Source organism: Nannospalax galili, unplaced genomic scaffold (genome assembly GCF_000622305.1).
Source record: "Nannospalax galili isolate Female #2095 unplaced genomic scaffold, S.galili_v1.0 scaffold1028, whole genome shotgun sequence".
In the NCBI taxonomy this organism is placed as follows: Eukaryota; Metazoa; Chordata; class Mammalia; order Rodentia; family Spalacidae; genus Nannospalax; species Nannospalax galili.
The window spans coordinates 678049-700227 of record NW_008357999.1 but is presented as its reverse complement, the minus strand read 5'-3'; the positions used below and the strand labels follow the sequence as shown (position 1 = coordinate 700227).

The window sequence follows — 22179 nt, the reverse complement described above, 5'->3', positions numbered from 1 at the left end:
CAATGTACAGAAATACTTAGTTTCAGAAGCAATTAATTTCTTATAAAACAATGGTGTTGTAATCCTGTAGCATATAAAATGCTCAGAACATCTGTCTAGTATTTTTGCTAACACAATACTTTGAACACTTTGCGTCTTACGTGACTAGTTTAATCAGTGTCTGCATCACCAAGACCAGTTCCATTGTTTATGAATTGGCTCCGTCTGATCAGTTCTGTATAGTTGCAGATGATTGTCTTTATTTTGGTTAAAAAGAAAAACAGTAAATAAATCCTGCTCAGGCTAACACCCCCCTCACCCTTTTTGTGTTTAAGCTGTAGTGATGATCTTCTCCTCTTGTGTTCATACTCCTGCCTCTTGCTGTGCAATCTTTTGTAGGTTTCCTGAGACATCACATGCCACAAAAATGAAGGCAAACTGGTTTGTTCACCAGTGTTTAGATCCTAAGAGCAGAGCTGTGCGCACTGTGTGCAGTTGCCAGTGGACAGCGGTTCAATTTCTGGCCTTTTTGTTGTTTTTACTGTTGGCTTCTGAGGTTCAGTTTTCATTTTTTTGCCAACTTGGGGTGTGGATTGGGCCTTTCTGGTTGTGTTTCCATATTTTGTTTCTAATTGGGGAGTACCAGAGCCTGCTTCTCTATGGAATAGAAAGACGGCTGGCTTTGAAAAAGCAGGATGCCCAGAGTCTAGGAGAAGAATGAGGCTTTACTCTGCCCTACCTGCTTGGGGCCTTTGCTGTGAAGATGCTGTCGCTGGCCCCAGGGAGCCGAGGGCAGCTACTGATTGCTGCAGGCAGCACTGGTGGCAATAGTCTCTGTTCACATGCCGCAGTCTCCTGACTGTGCAGTCACCAGAGACTGTAACATTAATGGGATTATCAAATAAATTTCTAAAATTACAAAAAGGAGTCTCAGGCTGCCATTAACTGCAGCTGGTTGGATTCTTCAAAAAAAAAAAAAAAAAGGGTGTCTAAGATTCCATATGTGCTTGTCAGCAGCAGCTACACAAATCACAAGATTCTTTTCCTTCTTAGTTGGTCCATAGGAATGTTTGATATTACTATCAAGTTTAAGTGTTGAGCTTAATAAGTATCTGTTTGCAATTATGATTACATCAGATTGCATCAGAACTGTAAATTCAGGACCTGAAGATAAATATAAACTGTGTGCCGAGGTAAATTCATAACCGCAGCAGCGTGTGGGAAGTACTAGGTCGGCAGTGGTGTCCAACTTGCTCTGATCTGGTTAGGCTTTGGGGCACCGTGTCCGATGAGTCTCACTGCTGGCAGAAGTGCGTGGAGTTGTTCCTTTTTCAGTTTCTACTCTAAAAACCGCAGTTTGTTTTTAATTTTTTTTAAGGTAAGTGGAAAATACACACTACATAGATAGACTTCACTGTTGCTTCCTTGTTGAATACAAATCAATACTTAGCAAATGGAGGCTGGAGAGATGACTCGGCCTTTAAGAGTATTGGCTGCTCTTGCAGAGGACCTGGGTTTAAAGGTTCATGATGGCCTACAACTCCAGTTCTAGGGGGATCGACATCCTCTTCTGGACTCAGGGCATTGCACGTGGTGCACATACATATATGCCAAAACACTTATACACTCATAAAATAAAAAATAAACTTTAAAAACCGCTTAGCAAATAGACTTGTTTAAAGTGAGTCTGAAATGTATATGTATGTGAGGTGGAGGAGAGGAGGGAAGGTGACCGACTCAGCTATGCCTCAGGGTAAGTGTATAAAGCAGGGGATGTTTTGTAGTGAGCAAGAGCAGAGCCTTGGAATTAGGAGGCCAAACTGACTCCTAGCTCCAGTAACAGCGTGGCTTATATTTGCTTAGCCTTTTAGTTTACTGATCTATAAAACAGGGCTAAGATGAGCTGGGAGTGGTAGTTTATGCCACCTGAGCCAGCCTGGGCTGCAAAGTGAGACCTGTGTCAAAACAGCATCAAAAAGATGAGAGTCAGAACTACCTGTTAGGTTGCTGTGCGTCCGTTGGTTGCTCTTTGTTCCCTCCACTGTTATGGGCAGCTAGCAGCAAAATTCATTCTGTGGTAGCTGCTGGTCCTTGTACTTATCAGCACACTTCTAAAAGAATTATTTCAGTACTTTGATGTTGGTTGGTTTTGTTTGGTTTTGGTGTCTCTGTAGCTCAAGCTGGCCTGGGAGGAACTTGCTATGTAGACCAGGCTAGCCTGGAACTCTCAGAGATCTGCCTGCCTTTGCCTCCTGATTTCTGGAATTAAAGGTGTGTGCCACCAGACTCTGCTCAGTATTTTCTAGCATGTTCTCCTGCTCTGTCACAGGCTGGTGGATCAGGTGACTCCTGGAGTTTGTTATCACACCATTCATCGCTTGCTTGATGAAGGGTTAGCATTGTCTTTCTTTGTTCTACCTTCGTGGTGCTGGTACCACACCTGTCTGCTGTCATTATAACCAGATTTTGTGTGTTTGACAATTTGTATGAAGTTTAGGTACATTTTTTTTCAGATATCATTAAACAGCTAGGAAAGTACTGTGAGATTTATTTGTGGTCTTTGTGGATATGAAGTCGGTGGAAAAAACTATGAAAGACCACTTTCTTGAAGTTACTGATTAAGTTGATGATACAGTTTTCAGGAAGCAAATCAAATTAGCTAAGAAGTTGGAGAATATGCAGGTGTGCTTTTGTGGATGCACAAACTCCAACCGACTCCAGTAACAGGAGACCCAGACCTCAAGAGTTGTCCACATACAAAGTATGTTTCTGTCTGATGTGAGTGACTAACTCGGGAGAGGAGCCTTAGGTGTTACCTGATTCCCAAAGGGCTCCAAGGTGTTTTCTCCCAAGAGTAAAACCACTGTTAATATCAAGATTTTTAACTCTTAGAACTTAGGTTGAAGGCCAACAGGGTAGCTTAACAGGTAAAGGTGCTTGCTGCCAAATCTGATCTGAATTCTGACCCCTGGAACCTGCAAGGTGGAAGGAAATTACTGACTCCTCAAGCTGTCCTCCAACCTCCACATGTATGCTGTGGCATGCATACATGCACACAAATGAAAAATAGATACATGTACAAAGCTAAAAATTTTTTAAATCTTAGATAGAAAGATTTATTAAGAGTAAGAAAATCAGCAGGTTGTAGATTTAAAAGTAGAATAAACCTGCAGCTTACATTGGTAATGCACTAATATGCACTGGTAGAAACATGAATGAGCAATAGCATCATCTTTTCTCTCCTTCTGTCTTCATTGGACTTGTGCATGTTAGTCGTTATGTCTGGGTGGATATCTGTTCAACATAATGAACAGAACAAATGGCCGGCTTGGAATCACTGGTAATGCAGGATGTCGCAGTCTTCATGAGGAGATACATGTGCTAAGTGTGGGGATTCTGTGTTTTGTTGAGTGAAATCCACTGTGGATGCTGCTGCTTTTTTTTTGTAAGACTAAAACCTGTGTTTTAATTTCTCACATAAACTGTGTGTTGTTCCACTGTGTGGATCAAGCTGGTCTCTATCTCACAAAGATCTGCCTGCCTCTGCCTCCCAAGTGCTGGGATTGTAGACCTGTACCACAATGCCCTTTTTTTTGTGTGTGTGGTGAAGTGCTTAGAGACTATGGAAACCAGGGCTGCGGAGACCACCCTGCCCTGGGACAGGTAGGAACTTTCTGTCTAGTGATCCTTCCGAGCTACAGGCCTGTGTGCGGTTTACCAAGGGAGAAGAGGCTCTTAAGGCTGTGGATGCCCCTCACAGTTGACGCCTGTTACCGAGTGCCAGGCCCACTGTGCAGCTTGTTAGACACATATTCTCTCAGTTGCCCCTCAGTGACAGTGTCAGGTTCTTAACATGGCCAGTGTGTGTTCTGGTTGCTTCCCATCTGCTTGGAACAGGATTATTTTTCAGGTGTCGGATGAGCTAAGGTCTGTAGTACACAAAGTTACGAACATTTTCTGGGTTTCTGTTGCTGTAGAGCTACGTTATTTAGAGTGTTCCCCGAAGCTCTGCTGCCAACAGACAAGAACTCAGCCCAGCTTCTCACATTGAGTGGGGTCAGTTCTTGGCAGAGAGGATGTGACCGTGCAAGCATGGCACACATTTTGGGAACAGGTGAATGAGTAAGAAAGGCCCTTCCCTCAGCCACGAGTCCTGCCGTAGACGGTCCCTTGTGCTCTAAGCCTGGTCCTGGTGAGCCTTCACCCCAGGCTTCCTTCCATTCTTGGGAGATTCTTTTGAACGCCCCCCCCCCATATTGACAGTTATAGAAAAAGCTTGTACAGTGATGATATGGGACAACCCTTGAAGACAGCTTGAGTGAGGGTGAGTGCCCCTGAAAGACCTCCTCCTTGGCCTAATGCTGGGAGGAGCCTGGGCTGCTGCTGTGGCTCCGCAGCTTCCCTTGTCCACCTGCTCTGCTGGCTCTTTCTGTCTGCCCTCCCTCCCTTCCTTCGTTCCTGTGCCCTCTCCTCATCCCTAGCTTCTTGTGGATATCATTAGGACTTTTTGGAGAGGCTTTTTTTTGACAATTCCTTCATGGAAGGCATCTTAGTAGTAATATATTTTAATTCTCTGTAGATTTAAACAGTGTCTTGTAGCTAAAAACTCCCAAGAAAAGTTACCAAAATGACTGTCATTATTTTTGAACACCTATGAAATGGAGAAAAAGCATAGAAAATTCATTTGCCTTACAAAGAATGAGCTTCCGCTAAATTGGAAAATAGCCTGATAGAAGCTAGTGCATCTGAGAGTCGGTGTGTTGTTGTTAAATGGGTTAGAAGAATGTTTAAAAATTATTTTTTCTTTATGTGTAAGAGTGTTTTGCCTGCACTCACGTCGTGCAATGCCTGTGGAGGTTGGAGGACTGTGTCAGATCCCCTGAACTGGAATTACAAGAAGTGTTAGATGCCATGTGGGTGCTCAGAATGGAACACGGGTCCTCTGCAGGAGCAGCAAATGCTCTTAAGTGCTGAGCCATCCCTCCTGCCTCTGGTTAGAAGTATTTTTATTTTAGGTGGAGACCTATTAGAAAAAGGAATTTGACTGTAATCTGTAATTTAAAAATAATTACGAGGAGAATGTATTTACATTCTTTTATCTTCGTGAATCTGAAAGACAGCCTTACCAATGTTGAATTTAATTACACGTGGACCTATATGCAAGGTCCAAGATCTCTGTTGGAGCAATGATGTGTTTGCCACACTTCACTTCTGACCAGTGCAGCCTTATTATTACTGCAGTTATGCTAGGACAGAAGCCTCGGTCCATGGCAGAGACGGGATTGACTGGACCTTCCTGACTCCTCAGTAGTTTGGTGTGTCTGTAAACTACCAAAACTTTCCACATCCAAGTGCTTCAGGGAGTCTTAGAAGGTGAAAAATGAGTAGCTTGTTAACACTACTCTCCTGTCTGCAGTTGACTGCCAAGGCCTTGACCTTCCAGCTAATATCAGCAGGCACTCAGTAGGCTTGCTTAAATCAGATATTTGATTTAAATAATGATGTGGTATGATAACTAAAGAACAGTAAAACAAAAACAACACACAGTGCTTGTTTCTTTGAAAGGAGGAGACATGATGTGAAGTCATGTGATATATAGGAAGAGGAGACGGTGCTGATTTGAATGCTTAAGCAGTTCTGGCTATTTAATAGTTATGTAGTATTTTTAGTTCCATGTAAATCTTTATAACTGTCTTGTGGACTGCTGTTTCTAAGGGCAGTGATTTTTATTCTGAACAGTTTTATTGGGTGGACAGGTAGAGAGAGAAGGGCCGTACCTACTTCAGTGGCTGTGTTGGTTTATAAAGTATGTTGATGTCACTGATTTTGCTTTTGTGGACATTTCATTTTTGAAGTGATTTACTAGCTTTTTGTGTGTGAGCATGTTCATCTTAAGAGAATGCGGTCAGGTAGGAAAAATAAACTTTATCAGTGATGACTGATAAAGTGATGCCCTGCCCGTATCTTGATGTATATCCTCTGAGTTCACATCAGATTCACATCTGTGATGTATTGTAGACTTGCTCGTGATAAGGTTTGGTTATTCTGTGAGCATTTCTATAAACAGTGAATGAGTTGAGTGTGTTAGTTGTATTTTGTCTCAGTTGTCTAAATTTTTATTTCTAAAATATTTTAAACCAAATTTTCTGATTAATTCATCAAAATAATAGCATTGTAAAATTTATCGTGGGCTTCAAGGAGGGAGGCGGATTTTACCCTTCACCTGAGAATAACCAGTTGTGGAGGGTGTGGCCTTCCCTGGTGTTCAGGGTGTCAGGCACCTGTAGTTCACCCCCCTTTGCAGTAGCTCTCAGTGCTGATGATGGAAACAGACCTGAGCCTGCACTGAGTTCTTTTTTAATTGCCCTTTGCTTTTAACTTGTAAGATTTTCAGATCTGATGTCTCCCCTCCTGTCTCGCCTTTACCAGCCTATAATAAAGGCTTTTTAAAAAATGTAGAAAAATTCTGAGAAATTAAATTAGAACAGGTTAACAGCTCAGTTTAAATTTCAGAGATATTTTAATTAGTCTCTAAAAATAATTTTTCTCATACCATAAGACTGTTTGAGCTTCTAGAGAGGTAAGAAAGCTCAATATTTTCTTTTTCTTTTTTAATATTTTATTATTTTTATGTGTATGTATGTATTGCCTGCATGTAGGTAAGTGCACCCATGTCGTGCAATGCCCTTGGAGGACAGAAGAGACTATTGGATCCCCTGGAACTGGAGTTACGGACAGTTGTTAGCTGCCATGTGGGTGCCGGGATTAGAACCCAGGTCTTCTGCAAGAAGATGGCTGAGCCATCTCTCCAGCCCCATGTTTTCATAATTTAAATTTGCTAAGGTTTATATGGGGAGTCTTTTCGCAGATTCCAGATTACCCAGTTGAAGTCACTATAAAAGTTTTTTCTTTCTAATTAAAATGCAAAGCATGACCCTCTTCAGTCACGGTCTTTGCTGTCTCCATCGGTCTGTCATTTGGAAGACTGAGGGGAACTGAAGCCCAGCACTGGCTTTGCAGCCACCCCGTGGTGGGGAGCAGAACTGAAGCATCCAGAAGTTTTCCATTGTTTTGTTGGAAGCAAGCTCAGAGTCCTGTTTTAATGCCATGAACAACTTAACACTGTGAAGGTTTCCTTTTTGTCATTTCCCTCTGGGTTCACAGACAGCTCTTGGTGAGCTGACTGCAGAAGAAGCTGGGTGATTATGCCAGGGGAGCGCAGCAGAGATTTTTACTGTTAGGTGAATTTCAGAGTTATGTTGAGTGTGGGGGCGGGGAGCAGTGTGTAGTAATACTACTTTCATGAAACCAAGTGTCTCCGCCTATTAGGAACTTCAAGAACCCTGGACTGGCAGGGCTGTCAGAGCGTGGTCCCTGTGGGCTCGTTTGCTCATTGGTCTCACCTTGGCTGCTCTCACCCTTGTTATCAGGGCCTCTGTTATGCTTGGTGACTTTAGGAAGCCTTTCTGGGCACAGTGGCTAAGGCACTGGTTCGATTCTCTCTCCCATTAGTAGCTCCTTGGTGCCTGTCCCCTCCCGTAAAGCAGACAATATTGGTGCTGTAGTTAGTGGACTGTGATTCCAGCATTCCACCCTGTTGTCTGTCACACCTACTGCAGAACATTAAACCACCAGCAGTGTCATACAACAGTACTGCAGGTTTCTTCCCTGTCTCTCCTTTACCACCTCACACAACATCTGGCTATTCTTTAAGGTTCCAATTTCTCCATTACTTATGGTTCCTCTGCCTGACTAGAAAGACTACATAGGATTTTAGCTTTTTAAATCTTACAGGAACGGGTGTTTCTGTCAGTTAAGCCTTTTCATCTTGTTTTTGGAACTCAGACTTGTCTCTCAACCCTATGTCCTGTGTGTACACCAGTCTACTACTGGCTTTGCCTTCCAGAAATAATGGGGGGGAAAGTAGAGTGACTTTAAGTGCTTTAATGAGCCCCTCACAGTAATTGCTTGAGCTGTAAATGATGTCATTCTGTTGTGCTTGTGAGAGTGGAATTAGAACCCAGAAAATGTCACTAACAGGCCTGCTGGAGCACACAAGGGATGGATTGAATGGGAATTGAAGGGCCAGTTTGAAGGCCCAGTTTGGGTACTGACTTGATAGGTGATGAGGCTGTTCTGTAATGAGGTGAAGCGGTTAGGGAAGCTAAGGAGGATAGTCTTCACATCTGAGGATGATAGTCGTCTTCTCATCTGAGGAGGGAGGGTAGTCTTCACATCTGCTCCTGTCTTCTGGTTCTTCACACCTTTTCCTATAACCAGCTCATCTCCCATCCCACACCCTTCATGAGCCTCTGAGCCTCAGCCTAGCTGTGTTGTTTGTTGACACCTCTCTGCAGAATTTCTATGAGGGACCCTCTCATGAGGGGCAGGAAGAAGAGAAAGATTGTACAGAAGTGGGAGATTCTGGAGGGTCAGTGTTGCAGTACTGGGGAGAGAGGAGCCCAAGGGATGGGAGATCCACCCAGCACATTGGCCTGTGGGAAAGAGAACTCAGCAAATAAAATGGAAGAAACTAGGCTTGAAATTATGACATCGGTGGTAACCACGGGAAGCTTCGTTCATTGGGGTGGTGAGGACAAGTTCAGTTGCCCAAGAGGTGGGGCTGGCTGAAAGATGAGGACTAGAGGCAACAGACCGCCCACAGCCCACTCTGGTGGTCACATTGTTTCTGGTCAGGGTAGCTCATTTCTTAGTGACCTTTCATGACACAAGTATGGAACTCTCACAGGCAGTCTTGTCTGATTGAGAATCTGCTCTGTGTCTGAGTAAGATGGTGAACTCCCCGAAGGAAGTTCAGTGGGCCTGGCTTCTGTGCTCTGATATTTAATTCTGTTTTAATGTTCAGAGTTGGATAGCTCCCCAGTGAGGAGGCAGCCCATACAGAGTTTCACATGGTCCTAAATTTAATTCATTTAAATCACTAAATGCATGAGGCTTCACTGTTGTGATTAATTTTTTATGTGACTTGAATGAAATTTCTTCCAGAATTTTGTATTCTCTTTGCTGCCTGAACATTTTTAAGTGAAACATTATTCTCTAGAATTTCCTGTTGTTTGTCTAGGTTATGTGGATTGTAAAACATAGCAGACCGGGTTAAATTATTTATGTGCTGCTTTAGGCAGCTTGGATTTTGGAGCTCCCACGCTGGGCACCAGCACTACAAGGTTGCACATCGTCTAGGAAGGTAGTTGTTACAGCTGCTGAATGTCTGTATGTGAAGCCGTTTCACAAGCAGCTCTTGTTTCATTGGTAATGTTGAGCAGTGAATTGTGTTTGGATCAGGGTTCTGTGTCATTGGCTGGTATTGTGTAAGGTATCAAAAATCAAGATGGAAGAAAGCCTCATCCAATTAGATTGTTGTTCCTTTACTCTGGATAAGTGGACACCTATGTAGCGTATTTCACTTCCCAAAGGAAAAACAATGGCTGTAAAGAGGAGGTGAGCTTACTGGGCCGTGGTTGGTCTTGTTACTTGTTACTTTACTGTCTTTGAGTTTTCCTTCAGGCTCCAGAGCTTATATATTCATATGACCTTGGGTACTCATCTCCCATCTCTGGTCTGTGGGCATCTTCTCTTTAAAACGAGGTGTGGATTGGGACTTTGAGTGCTTCTAGAAGCACAGTGCATAGATGGTGTGGGTGTCATGTTATATAACAGGTACAGGCCTGAGAACGAGTCACTGCATCGGCCATAGCTTCAGCAACTGAGGACGTAGACATGAAGTTTTCTGTGGCATATGAGAGCCTTGTTGGAGTGAGTGACGGCCTTGGTTTTCCTTTTCTTCATCTGTATGTGCACTTTGCTCTGCCTTCTCCACATCAGACTTTGTCCTGTCCTTCATGCTTTTCCTGTGCTCATTTCCATTTCACTTTCTTCATGTTTCATTCCTGTATCTTTCTTGTCTAGAGCAAGTGGAGCAGCCCACTGGCAGTAGCACCATGTAGGACCTGTGGGAGCCGCTGGTAAGTGCACTCGTGTGCTTGCCAGACACCCAGTGCTGCATCTTCACAGTGGAAGCTGATAAGGCCCCTGTCCCTTTGTAAAAGTCCTCCTAGGTTGCTTTGCTTCCTCTTTAATTTGATAATGTAGCAGATAGAAATCAAGTATCTGGACCTTTTCTGATAAAGGAAATGTAGCAAGGCTCCCTCGTCTGTCCAGCAGTACCAGGCACATGTCAGCAGGACCCCTGGCTCTAACTTGTGTTCTGTCAGACGGGTTTGTTCCTCTGGTCCCAGCCTTCATTTTGTCCCACAAAATACCAGCTGGGACAGGTTGGGTTTTTGTGGTATTGTTTTGTTTTGTTTTGTTTTGTTCTTTTTGAGACAGGATCTCCCTGAAGCCCCAGCTGGCCTAGACTCACAATGGAGACCAGACTGGCCTTGATCTCACAGAGATCTGCCTGCCTCTGCCTCCCAAGTTCTAGGATTAAAGGCATATACCACCCCTCCTGACATGGGACAGGTGGTTTTGATAGCCCCCTTCATCTCTAATCAGAGGCCCTTGTGGGATAAGTATTTTGATAGTTCCGATTAAGAGAGTTGATATGTGAAATAATCTGTTTCATAAACAAATGGTAGAGTCATGGTAGGCTGCTGTCGTCGCCACACTAATCTATAACTCTGTCACTACTACTACTTTGGTGGTATCATTTCTTTACCTTTACAGTTGATACATTAGTGTTATTTAAGTACTTACTGTGGTTTTTAATATAGACCATAGAGTCCCATATGTCTGGTGACCCCCAAAATAGAGTATATTGATCTAACCCAGTCCTCTTAAGCTTCAGAGGTTCTCCCCCTCCCCACGGCTCCCAGGAGACAGGATATTTGGCCATGTTCTGAGTCTTGGGTTGTCAAACTGGGAAGGGACATTGTTGCTGGGATCTGGTAGGTAGAGACCGCTGATTCCGATCATCCTCTGAGTCATTGATCTCCGTGACAGGATTGTTTGGTCTCGAATGTCGTTTGTGCTGTGGTTGAGGTACCTGGCTGCTTGTGTCCTTTGAGAAGGCACAGGAGACCTGTGTGCTGTAGGTGGATCTCTCCACAGGGTATCTTTGTGACTTTAAAGGGACTTCCTGGAAAAGAGAGCAGGAGCTTCTCACTGATTAGGTTTAAGGAGTTCAGAAATGGATATTTGGTACAGGCTAGGTGTTCTCATTCATTTTTAGGCAGAAAATAAAACTTAAAATAGCATTTGCCTTTGAAATAAAGCATAGTGCTTTATTATAAGCATGAGAATTTCACTTACTGAATCCTCTGTATCTACCCAGTGAGCTTCATGTTTTCACTTGAAAACTAATTGAGTGTCATACACTGCAAAGGTTGTAGAAAGTCTTTGAATTGAGTTTGCGTGGGATTGTATTACAACGAATGTCACCTGTTTTCTATTAAATTTTACAACACAGCTTTATTTTCGATGTATCTGAGGCTTATTATAGAGGTCATATTTACATGATTCCTCTCCATTTTAGAACCTTGTAGAGGGTAAGTAGTAAGAAAGGGCCATGTTTCTTGGCCTACTTGAGAGACATGAGGTAGTACTAATGTCTTACAAAAATTTGTGATTTTGATTCAGTGAAAAAAAAAGTCTCTAATTTTGGAGTAGAGTTTCTGAGGGCTGTTACCAGGGGTCCTGTGACATCTGAACAGTTTGGCCACTGCTGGTAGTCAGTCATTTATATTTGAGCATAGTGGAGATGCGTTTTTGTTTGGGGTTAGAGAAGACTGAGCATCACATACAGGAAGGACATATACAGCATACTGAGGACAAGGGAACTGAGAATCCAGATTCCCTTAACATAGCTAGAGCCTTCAAGAGTCTTGGCCATTACTTACCAGATTAAGGCTCAGTGTTGTAAGACTGACAAAGGGAGAGAGAGCCTGGAGAGGCTCCCGTATGGAAGGCATCCGCAGGTCTGCCCTGTGCGTGCAGACTGGTACATAAATTCTTCACCTGGAGACAGGAATCGGCTGTCCCCATGACCGTCTGCCCCTTGACTTCCATCTGTACCAGAGTGGAGGTGGTTCCAGCAGTGTGTGTACTGTGTGCCAGGCTATTTTTGCTACATGTGGAAAGGAACAGATGGGTATATTGTCAGAAACTTGAGTGAATCCTTACTGTATAGTTAGGAACAAACAAACGAAAAAAATCCAGAAACCTGTTTTCTAAATACTTGCTGAAGAGTTAGACACTTAAAATGGTATTTTAGAATTTTCACCGTTTTTGTTTTGATTTTGATTTTTTTCTTGTTATATCACTTACGTTTTTATCAAAATCTTTTTGTTAAAGATTAGTTCTTTGTACTGCCATTGATTTGTCTCATTTTAATCTAATTATCTTCAGCGATGCCATTTTGTTTCTGGGTTCAGTTTTCATCTGCCATCTCCATTTTAGTTAGCCCTGTTTCTCTAGTCAATGTCTGCTAGTGAGAATATAATTTTCCATGTACTCTGGAAGTAATGAGTGGTTTCTTGTCTGCCTGTGGATTGTGAAGGTAGCAGAAAGCAAGTGCCCGGAGAGGAGAGGCAGGGTAGTCTGGGGGGTTCTGGGCAGGGGGAAGGAGCTGTTGTCTGCGGACAGTAGTACGAAAGGAAGTGTTTGGGAAGAGGACAGACTGCCAACTCTTGGATCTGATCACTGAGGAGTACCAGACACCAGGAAAAAGCCATTTGGAAATAGAATTTGAAAGGCGGGTCCCAGTTCTAAGGGGGGGGGTGGTCAGTGCTTAAGGGGCCTGCTGAGCTGAGCTTGCAGTGTTATATACAGTGTTGAGCTGTGTGTCCTCACTGAGTTCAGGACTTACTCTTCTGACTTCTCAAAAAGATAGTGCATTTTCATCTTCTAAAGGTCACTTGAAATGCAGTCAGTACTTTTCTGAACTTCCTCCCCCGTATCATTATGAAATAAGGGCTCTGCTGACTGGCAGGGAACTGCTCACAGTTACTGTGCATTTGATGTTTGAGCCGTTGTGTGGGTGTGTCCCTCACAGTCCAGTGAGGCGTCTACTATTAAGACAGAAGTGCGTTGATAATTGTGAATAATCATATCTCAACCAAGAAAAGTCCCCAAGTTACAACCACATTGTTTCTTTCTAATGTGTTTTGTCCCTGTTGTGTGATGTTCAGATGTTGTTGTTTCTAGGCTTTCTTTGACATCAGTATTAACTTCTTAAGAAAATACTATCCATTATTTTGATAGCTATTATAGCTATGAAACTAATAAAAAATGCAGGGTTTGTGGGGTTTTTTTCCTCTTGACAGGACTTGAAAATATTTATAGTCACTATCCATTCCTTTCTCTAGGAATACAAAATGACAGTTGCCTAGAAATACACAGCTTACCTTGGTTGGGTTAATAATTGTCTTCTTCAAGAATTCAGAGTGATAATGAATGAGTAAATAAATAAATACTGTGTTGCAGGGAAGAAGAAATCTCAAGAAAATAAAAACAAGGGCAGCAGGACTCAAGACAGACAGCAGGAGAGTAGAGAGCCGGACCCTCCCTCTGCAAGTATGAGAGACTCTGCGGAAGGTGAGCTCTGACCCCAGGCTTGTCTGACCTGGCCATGTCTTACCAGTTAGTTTAATGTTGTGCCTTCAAATTTACGGAGAGGCAGGGAACCGAAAGTGAATCAGAAAGGCAGCTGGCTTTGTGCTCGCTGCAGTTGTGCCTCCGTGTTTGGGACAGTTCTGTTGCTGGACAGATGAAGGAGGTGTGTTCTGCTGAGTTCCTCATGGTGGCACAACAGGCAGATTGCAGAGTACAGGCTTGTGACATTCAGAAATGTTTGTAGGGGGAGATATTTTGAATGCCTCTTATGGCCACTTAATTGGCCCTTTCTGTGATGATGACATGAAAAGCATTGCTATCTTGGACTCGGTGAGCTCATTGGGAATGCAGTACACATTGATCCCCAGGGTGGCTTGGGAGTTGGACGGGAAAAAGTGTGATTTTAGACCGAAGGAATTGATTGGGAGGAGGGAGGCTTGCTCCCTCTACCCCAGACCTTCCTTTGTGGTGTACAATAGTCTACTTAAAAGGAAGGAAGGGGAGAAAATGAGATAGGCTCTTCATTTCCCAGAGCCTTATAGATCTAACTTCTGCCTCTCGTTTTATTTAAAAGTATTGTTTTAAATTTAAAATGTTTTAAAATTTAATTTTAAATTCTTAAAAGTTTCCTTTCTCCACTTCTTTAATAGCTTTGGGAGTTTTTGTTGTTTTTTAAACTGATGCATCATAAAATTGTGAAACAAGACACTTGATACTGAAATTCCCAGATGTCGGTGCTGCTTGCTGCTCAGAGTGAGGGTTATCCTGCCCAGTGTAATTGTCATCCTCCCTGAACTTGGACATTGTCCTCAGCAAATGGTCTATGCAGTGAGCAAGCCATGCAGACTCTTCTTAGGTTCCCCTATCCTTTCTGGGTAACAGAGCTCAGCCGGCCACACCCCATGTTGCAGGCCTTACATCTTAATTGAGGATGTGCATGTTTAGCTCCCTGTTCTGATGGTAGTAAATCAACTGTTTGCCCATTGTTGGGAAGGTTTTTTTTTTTTTTTTTTTAATGTAAAAGAAAATCACAGAAAATGAATTCTGGAAAGAAATTTCTGAACCTTAGAAATAGATTTCCTGTTGTCGTATTTTGACCTTTCTTGCTCAGCATTCTCAGTCTTTATTGAAACTGTTTGAGAAGAGAGCTAATTTGAAATGCATTACCACCATTGACTTAAAATTTTCTCAATTGTTGAAAGCTGATGGGAGTTTATGAAATGTGCCTGGAGAGAGAAGGCTGGTTTCTATTTAGAACAGAAGCCTTTTGCTAGTAAATACAGTGGGAGAGGGAAAAGGTAGATGGGTCTCTTGTAGGAAACACAGAGAGGCTCAGAGGGGTTAAGTGAGCTTGTGTTCTCACCTTGCATTTGGAGACCTTGCAGCATTTGGACTTTGACTTTTCTCTCCAGGTGGTTCCCCATGTCTGTCAGTAGCTTTGTGTATTTTGACAGTTGGAGTACTCTCCTCTGCCTTTCCTGCCTGTTTCCAGTTCCAGCTCATAGCACTGTACCTGTTTTGGTCACCATGTTCAGGAATACCTTTCTCAAAATCTCTTAATTCACCCCACAATCGAATTTCCCAAATGGCGTATGCCTGCTTTCAGATATTGTAGTGGATGCTTATCACCCCACATTTTGATGCCACCCTACTATCTTTCTCTCTCCATCCTTATTTCTTAAGCCCTTCTTGGTGTGCTTAACTAGTGCTGTAGACCAAGTGTTTTTAGTATGTGTCTGTTAGGAGATTCTGGGAGTTGGCCAGTTCACTTGCAGGCCTGGAGAAGTTGCTCTGTCTCCTTAGCAGGGCTTTCTGAACTCCTAGGGTGGTGACCACAGGAAAAGGGACTGAATTCAGTAACATAACAGGTGGTCCTTCCAACAGGACAGGTAGCATTGTGAGCCATCCCCATCAGCATCCATCCGGCTCTTACAGCTCCTGTCTAGGAGAGTCCCTGTTGTTTCCTTCTACCAGCAAGCCTATTTCTCTTTTCAGAGAACCTTGAAAGTGTTGCTTATAGTCTCTCTGTCTTGTAAGAATTTGTCCTCTCTGTTGTGCTATAGTTGTTTCTTGTCATCGGACCTCCACTTTGGCAAACAGAACGTCCCTCGTTTTACTCAATCCACCTGCAGTTCTGGACTCAGCTCATTATCCTTCCTAGTGACTAGTTACTTAGCCTAAGGGTCATTGTCTTGATTTTCCAGATGCCTCCCTGGCTATTCCTCACCCTCTCAGTGCTGGGGTATCTGGGACACAGTCCTCCCTCTACTGTCTGAATCCACTTTCCAGGTGACCTTTCAGTTCATTACTTACTTTCTACCCTGAGGACTTGGACATGTGCAGGCTTCAGCCTCTGTTGACCTTAAGATTCACATGAAGTGCTGCCTAGCACCTTCACTCGGACACTTAAGTTACCTGCTCTCAGCTTCAGCACATCTGAAGCAAACTTAGGACTCCTCCCTGCCACACACATGCACGTAGAGCATGCCTGCTTCTCCTATGACCTCTCTAGTTTTGTAAATGGGATTCTTGGAGTTTCTTGGAATCTCTTTGGTTCCTTTCACCACAGTCAGTCAACAAACACTTTGTCAGCTTCATTTCCAGGACAGACATACTTGGGGTCTGATTACTTCCCACCATTTGCTTGTCACCGTCCTGAAGCTCTTTCTGTTTATCTGCCTCCCTTATCCATCTACGTTTGTCCATTTTCTTCATAGCAACCAATGTGATTCTCTTGAATGGAAGTTAAATTCTATCACTTCTGTTAGAACCTTCTAGGAGCTCTCTGCTGGGTAACGACCAGCATCCCATGATGTCTTATCCTAGGTCCTTGGTTACTTCTGATCTTACCTCCTTCCCTTTCCCAGCCCTCCCTACTGACCTACAGACCTTGAACCTGCCTGACACCACCTTGACTCAGAGCTTACATTATTTGCTTCTCCCTCTGTCCAAGGGCTTCTTTCTCCCCCAGGTTATTTATTGCATGGCATATCTTTTTGTCTCTGCTCAATGACTGTTAGTGAGTCCTTCCCTGGTAGTTTGCGTCCTGTCTACATCAGGTGGGAATAGGAGTATCAGTTCAAGTGATGTGAGATCTCTCTTGTCTTTGGTGAAGTATTCTTTAGTTCTTAATAATTGGATTAGGCTTAGAAGAGATGATGCAAATTTTCTTTGACTTGAACTTCTGATTATGTCATTCTGGAAAGCCTCCTAGCTTCTAACTGCATAGCTTTGATCAAGAAGGAGAGAGAGGATCATCTGACAGACACATTGTCTATCTAACCTAATGGTTAGGTGTGGTAATGCACACCTTTAATCTCAGCACTTGGAGGCCTAAGCAGAGGCAGAGGCAGGTGGATCTCTAATGAAGGTCAGCTGGGGCTACAGGGAGACCCTGTCTCAAAAAAAAAAAAAAAATCTATTTACAACTTGCCTCGCTAACGCTTTAAAAAGGAACTAACTTTTGACCCTCTTTTCAAAAAAAAAAAAAAATCTATTTACAACTAGTCTCGTTACAGTTTTAAAAAGGTACTGACTTCTGAGCCATCTCTTTAGCTCCGAGATCACCTTATAAATGAAGAAGATACAATGGAAGTTACTATGTTCATGCTTATGCATCTTATAGTCTAAGAGGAACAGTCTTAGGGATTGCTCACAGAGCTACTGGCATGTCCTCACCTCTGTGTTTCTGCCTTTCTGTGCTCTCTAGGTCCGAAAGAAGAGGAAGAGAGGCGTTTGCCTTTAGCACCTGAGCAGCCACTCCTTCTCGTGGAGGTAGTGAGCCAGGATGCAGTTCCACAAGTGGCCATCCCTCTCCCTGCCTGGGAGCCACGGCCAGGGCCAGAGCCAGACAGGAAGCAAGAAGTCACAGATTGTGAGGTCAATGATGTGGAGGAAGAAGAGGAGGAAGATGAGGAGGAGGAGGAGGAGGACGAGGACGAGGAGGAGGAGGACGAGGAGGAGGAGTTGGAGCTGGAAGAAGAGGGGGAGGAAGAAGCCGACATGCCCGGTGAAAGTTCTGTGAAAGAACTAGAGATTCGATGTGAAGAAAAGCCAGAGGATTTATTAGAAGAACCAAAAATCACTTCAAATGAAACTTCTGAAGACTCTCCAGATGTGACACCTCTTCTCCACATCCCCAGAACTAAAGAGGAGGCCAATGGTGACATGTTTGAAACGTTTATGTTTCCATGTCAGCATTGTGAAAGGAAATTTGCTACTAAGCAGGGCCTTGAACGTCACATGCATATCCACATGTCTACCATCAATCATGCTTTCAAGTGCAAGTACTGTGGGAAGGCGTTTGGCACACAGATTAACAGGAGGCGGCATGAGCGTCGCCATGAAGCAGGCTTAAAGAGGAAGCCCAGCATGACGCTACAGCCCTCAGAGGACCCAGCCGAAGGCAGAGTTTCTGGAGAAAACATGGCGTCTAAAGAGGAATCAAATCCTCCCCAGCTGGGGCAAGACTGTCTGATTTTGAATTCAGAGAAAACCTCCCAGGAAGCATTAAGTTCTTCTGCTATGGAAGAGAATGGGGAAATTAAAGAACTTCACCCATGTAAATATTGTAAAAAGGTTTTTGGAACTCATACTAATATGAGACGGCATCAGCGCAGAGTTCATGAACGCCACCTGATTCCCAAAGGTGTCCGGCGGAAAGGAGGGCTTCTGGAAGAGCCGCAGCCACCAGCAGAGCAGGCTCAACCCACCCAGAATGTCTATGTACCAAGCACAGAGCCAGAGGAGGAAGGGGAAGCAGATGACGTGTACATCATGGACATTTCTAGCAATATCTCTGAGAACTTAAATTACTACATTGATGGTAAGATTCAGACCAACAGTAGCACTAGTAATTGTGATGTGATTGAGATGGAGTCCAATTCAGCAGACTTGTACGGCATCAATTGTCTGCTCGCTCCAGTAACTGTGGAGATTACACAAAATATAAAGACCACCCAGGTCCCCATCACAGATGATCACCCTAAAGAATCTCCCAGTGGTGCAAATGGCGAGTCCAAGAAACGGAGGACTGCGAGTCCACCTGTGCTCCCCCAAATTAAAGCTGAAGCAGATTCGGAGTCCTCCGCACCCTCCTGTTCCTTAAGTCTGCCTCTTGGCATGTCAACCGCAGAGGCAACTTCTTTCCATAAAGAGAAAAGTGTCTATTTGTCGTCAAAGCTCAAGCAGCTGCTTCAGACCCAGGACAAGCCGACTCCTACGGGGATCACAGCAGCGGAGATTCCTAAGTTAGGGCCTGTGTGTGTGTCTGCTCCTGCATCCATGCTACCTGTGACCTCTAGTAGATTTAAGAGGCGGACCAGCTCTCCGCCCAGTTCTCCACAGCACAGCCCTGCCCTTCGAGACTTTGGGAAACCTAGTGATGGAAAAGCAGCATGGACAGACACGGTTCTGACGTCCAAGAAACCCAAATTAGAAAGTCGTAGTGATTCGCCAGCATGGAGTTTGTCTGGGAGAGATGAGAGAGAAACCGGAAGCCCTCCTTCCTTTGACGAATACAAACTAACAAAAGAATGGGCAGCGAGTTCCACTTTCAGCAGCGTGTGCAACCAGCAGCCGCTGGACTTATCCAGCAGTGTCAAACAGAAAGCTGAAGGCACAGGCAAGACTCCAGTCCAGTGGGAATCTGTGTTAGATCTCAGTGTGCATAAAAAGCCTTGTGATTCCGAAAGCAAGGAGTTCAGAGAGAATCATTCGGTGCAGCCAGCCTGTACTGCCGCAAAGAAGAAGAAACCCACCACCTGCATGCTACAGAAGGTTCTTCTCAATGAGTACAATGGCATCAGTTTACCTACAGAAACCACACCAGAGGTGACCAGGAGCCCAAGTCCCTGTAAATCCCTAGGTGCACAGCCAGATTCTGACCTTGGTCCTGACTCAAGTTGCTCTGCCCCTGCTGTTGAGTCCCCACCTGAAGTTGGCCCATCATCTCCTGCCCTACAGACGGCTTCCCTGTCCTCAGGCCAGCTGCCTCCTCTCTTGATCCCCACAGAGCCTTCTTCCCCTTCGCCCTGCCCTCCCGTGTTAACTGTTGCCACTCCACCGCCTCCCCTCCTTCCAACTGTTCCTCTCCCTGCCCCCTCTTCAGGTACCTCTCCTCACCAGTGCCCCTCTCCGCTCTCCAATGCCACTGCCCAGTCTCCACTTCCAGTTCTTTCCCCAACAGTGTCCCCTTCCCCCTCTCCCATTCCTCCTGTGGAGCCACTCATGTCCGCTACTTCTCCTGGTCCACCAACACTTTCCTCCTCCTCTTCCTCCTCTTCCTCCTCCTCCTCTTCCTCTTCGTTCTCTTCCTCTTCGTGTTCCTCCACATCCCCTTCCCCACCCCCTCTCTCAGCAGTGTCATCCGTGATTTCCTCTGGGGATAACCTGGAAGCTTCTCTCCCTGCAATAACTTTCAAACAGGAGGAGTCAGAGAGTGAAGGTCTGAAACCCAGGGAAGAGGCCCCAGCTTCAGTTGGACAGAGCGTTGTCCAAGAAACGTTTAGCAAAAGCTTCGTCTGCAATGTCTGTGAATCACCTTTTCTCTCCATTAAAGACCTGACCAAACATTTATCTGTTCATGCTGAAGACTGGCCCTTCAAATGTGAATTTTGTGTGCAGCTTTTTAAGGATAAAACTGGTTTGTCGGAGCATCGCTTTCTGCTTCACGGAGTTGGGAATATCTTTGTGTGTTCTGTATGTAAGAAAGAATTTGCCTTCTTGTGCAATTTACAGCAACACCAGCGAGATCTCCACCCGGATGAGGTGTGCACACACCATGAGTTTGAAAGTGGGACCCTGAGGCCCCAGAACTTCACAGACCCCAGCAAGGCCCACATGGAGCACATACAGGGCTTGCCAGAAGAGCCTTTGGAAACCTCCAAAGAGGAAGAGGAGTTAAATGATTCCTCTGAAGAGCTATACACGACCATAAAAATAATGGCCTCTGGAATAAAGACGAAAGACCCAGATGTTCGACTGGGTCTCAATCAGCATTACCCGAGCTTTAAACCACCTCCGTTTCAGTACCATCACCGAAACCCCATGGGAATTGGTGTGACCGCTACAAACTTCACGACCCACAATATTCCACAGACTTTTACTACTGCCATTCGCTGCACAAAGTGTGGGAAAGGCGTTGACAACATGCCCGAGTTGCACAAGCATATCTTGGCATGTGCGTCTGCGAGTGACAAGAAGAGGTACACGCCTAAGAAGAACCCGGTGCCCTTGAAACAGACGGTGCAGCCCAAAAATGGAGTGGTGGTTTTAGACAGCGCCGGGAAAAATGCCTTCAGACGGATGGGGCAGCCCAAGAGACTGAACTTTGGTGTTGAGCTCAGCAAAATGTCTCCGAATAAGCTCAAATTAAATGCATTGAAGAAAAAAAACCAGCTTGTACAGAGAGCAATCCTTCAAAAAAACAAATCTGCAAAGCAGAAGGCTGACCTGAAGACTGCTTCTGAGGCGTCATCGCACATCTGCCCGTACTGTAACAGGGAGTTCACGTACATCGGCAGCCTGAATAAACACGCCGCTTTCAGCTGTCCTAAAAAACCGCTTTCTCCTTCCAAAAGAAAAGGTTCTCATTCATCCAAGAAGGGTGGGCACCCGTCGTCCGTGAGCAGCGACAGGAACAGCAGCAGCAACCCTCGAAGACGGACCGCCGACGCGGAGATTAAGATGCAGAGCACTCAGGCACCTTTGGGCAAGACCAGAGCTCGCAGCTCGGGCCCCACCCAAGCTCCACTGCCCTCCGCATCCTTCAGATCCAGGCAGAATGTCAAATTTGCAGCTTCCGTCAAGTCCAAAAAATCAAGCTCCTCCTCCTTGAGGAACTCCAGTCCTATAAGAATAGCCAAAATCACTCACATCGACAGCAAGAGACCCAAAGCTGTTGCCAAGAATCACTCTGCTCAGCTCTCAGGCAAGCCATCCCGAAGCCTGCATATGAGGGCACAGAAGAGCAAAGCTGTTTTACAGAGCAAGAGTGCTCTGGCCAGTAAGAAAAGAACAGACCGGTTCATTGTAAAGTCTAGAGAGCGGTGTGGGGGCCCAGTCACCCGAAGCCTTCAGCTGGCAGCTGCTGCAGACCCGAGTGAGAACAGGAGAGAGGACAGCAGTGCCAGACTTGAGCTGAAGGACTTCAGGTAAGCCCAGAGCTCGGGGAGGCCAGGACTGCCAGGAAACGGGAGCAGGCTTGCCTGGAGGGTGTTCTTGTTTTCGCTTCCTGTAAAATTTTGACATAAGCATTTTTAATGACATAGCTGTTGCGTAATTCGTGGCATGCAAGCTCACGGCTTTGGCTGCCAGACAGACAATAAATACTTTTTGTTTCAGACTTAGGACTCACAGAGTCGTACCATTTCTTTAATTTCTGAATCGAACTTGAACCGTCGAAAAGCTCTCAAGTACCTTATAGGAAAAGATGAAGTTCTCTTCTTTCACGTCTTGGGTGATGTTTTAGGGTCACTTGTATTGCTTCCTGATCATAGGTTGAAGTGGATCATGAGTTCATTAGCAAATTGCATTGCACTCTTAATAGTTTGTGACTTAAACATACTTATTAATAGACTTCTTTTATTGTTAATGCTTCTATTTGCTTGTGTGTGAATTCTAAAAACT

The 22179-nt window shown here is 44.6% G+C and overlaps 1 protein-coding gene across 8 annotated transcripts in view; it reads left to right on the top strand.

The window, feature by feature from the left end:
- The window catches only part of Prdm2 (PR/SET domain 2), a 117955-nt gene that overhangs the window by 62802 nt on the left and 32974 nt on the right, over positions 1-22179 (top strand). For all 8 annotated transcript variants that reach the window (XM_008856052.3, XM_008856051.3, XM_008856048.3 and 5 more), the window contains 2 exons: positions 13423-13533; positions 17261-21704. In XM_008856052.3, the coding sequence (XP_008854274.1) occupies positions 13515-13533; positions 17261-21704 (4463 nt within the window). In that variant the 5' untranslated portion in view covers positions 13423-13514. The remainder of the gene's footprint in view (positions 1-13422; positions 13534-17260; positions 21705-22179) is intronic.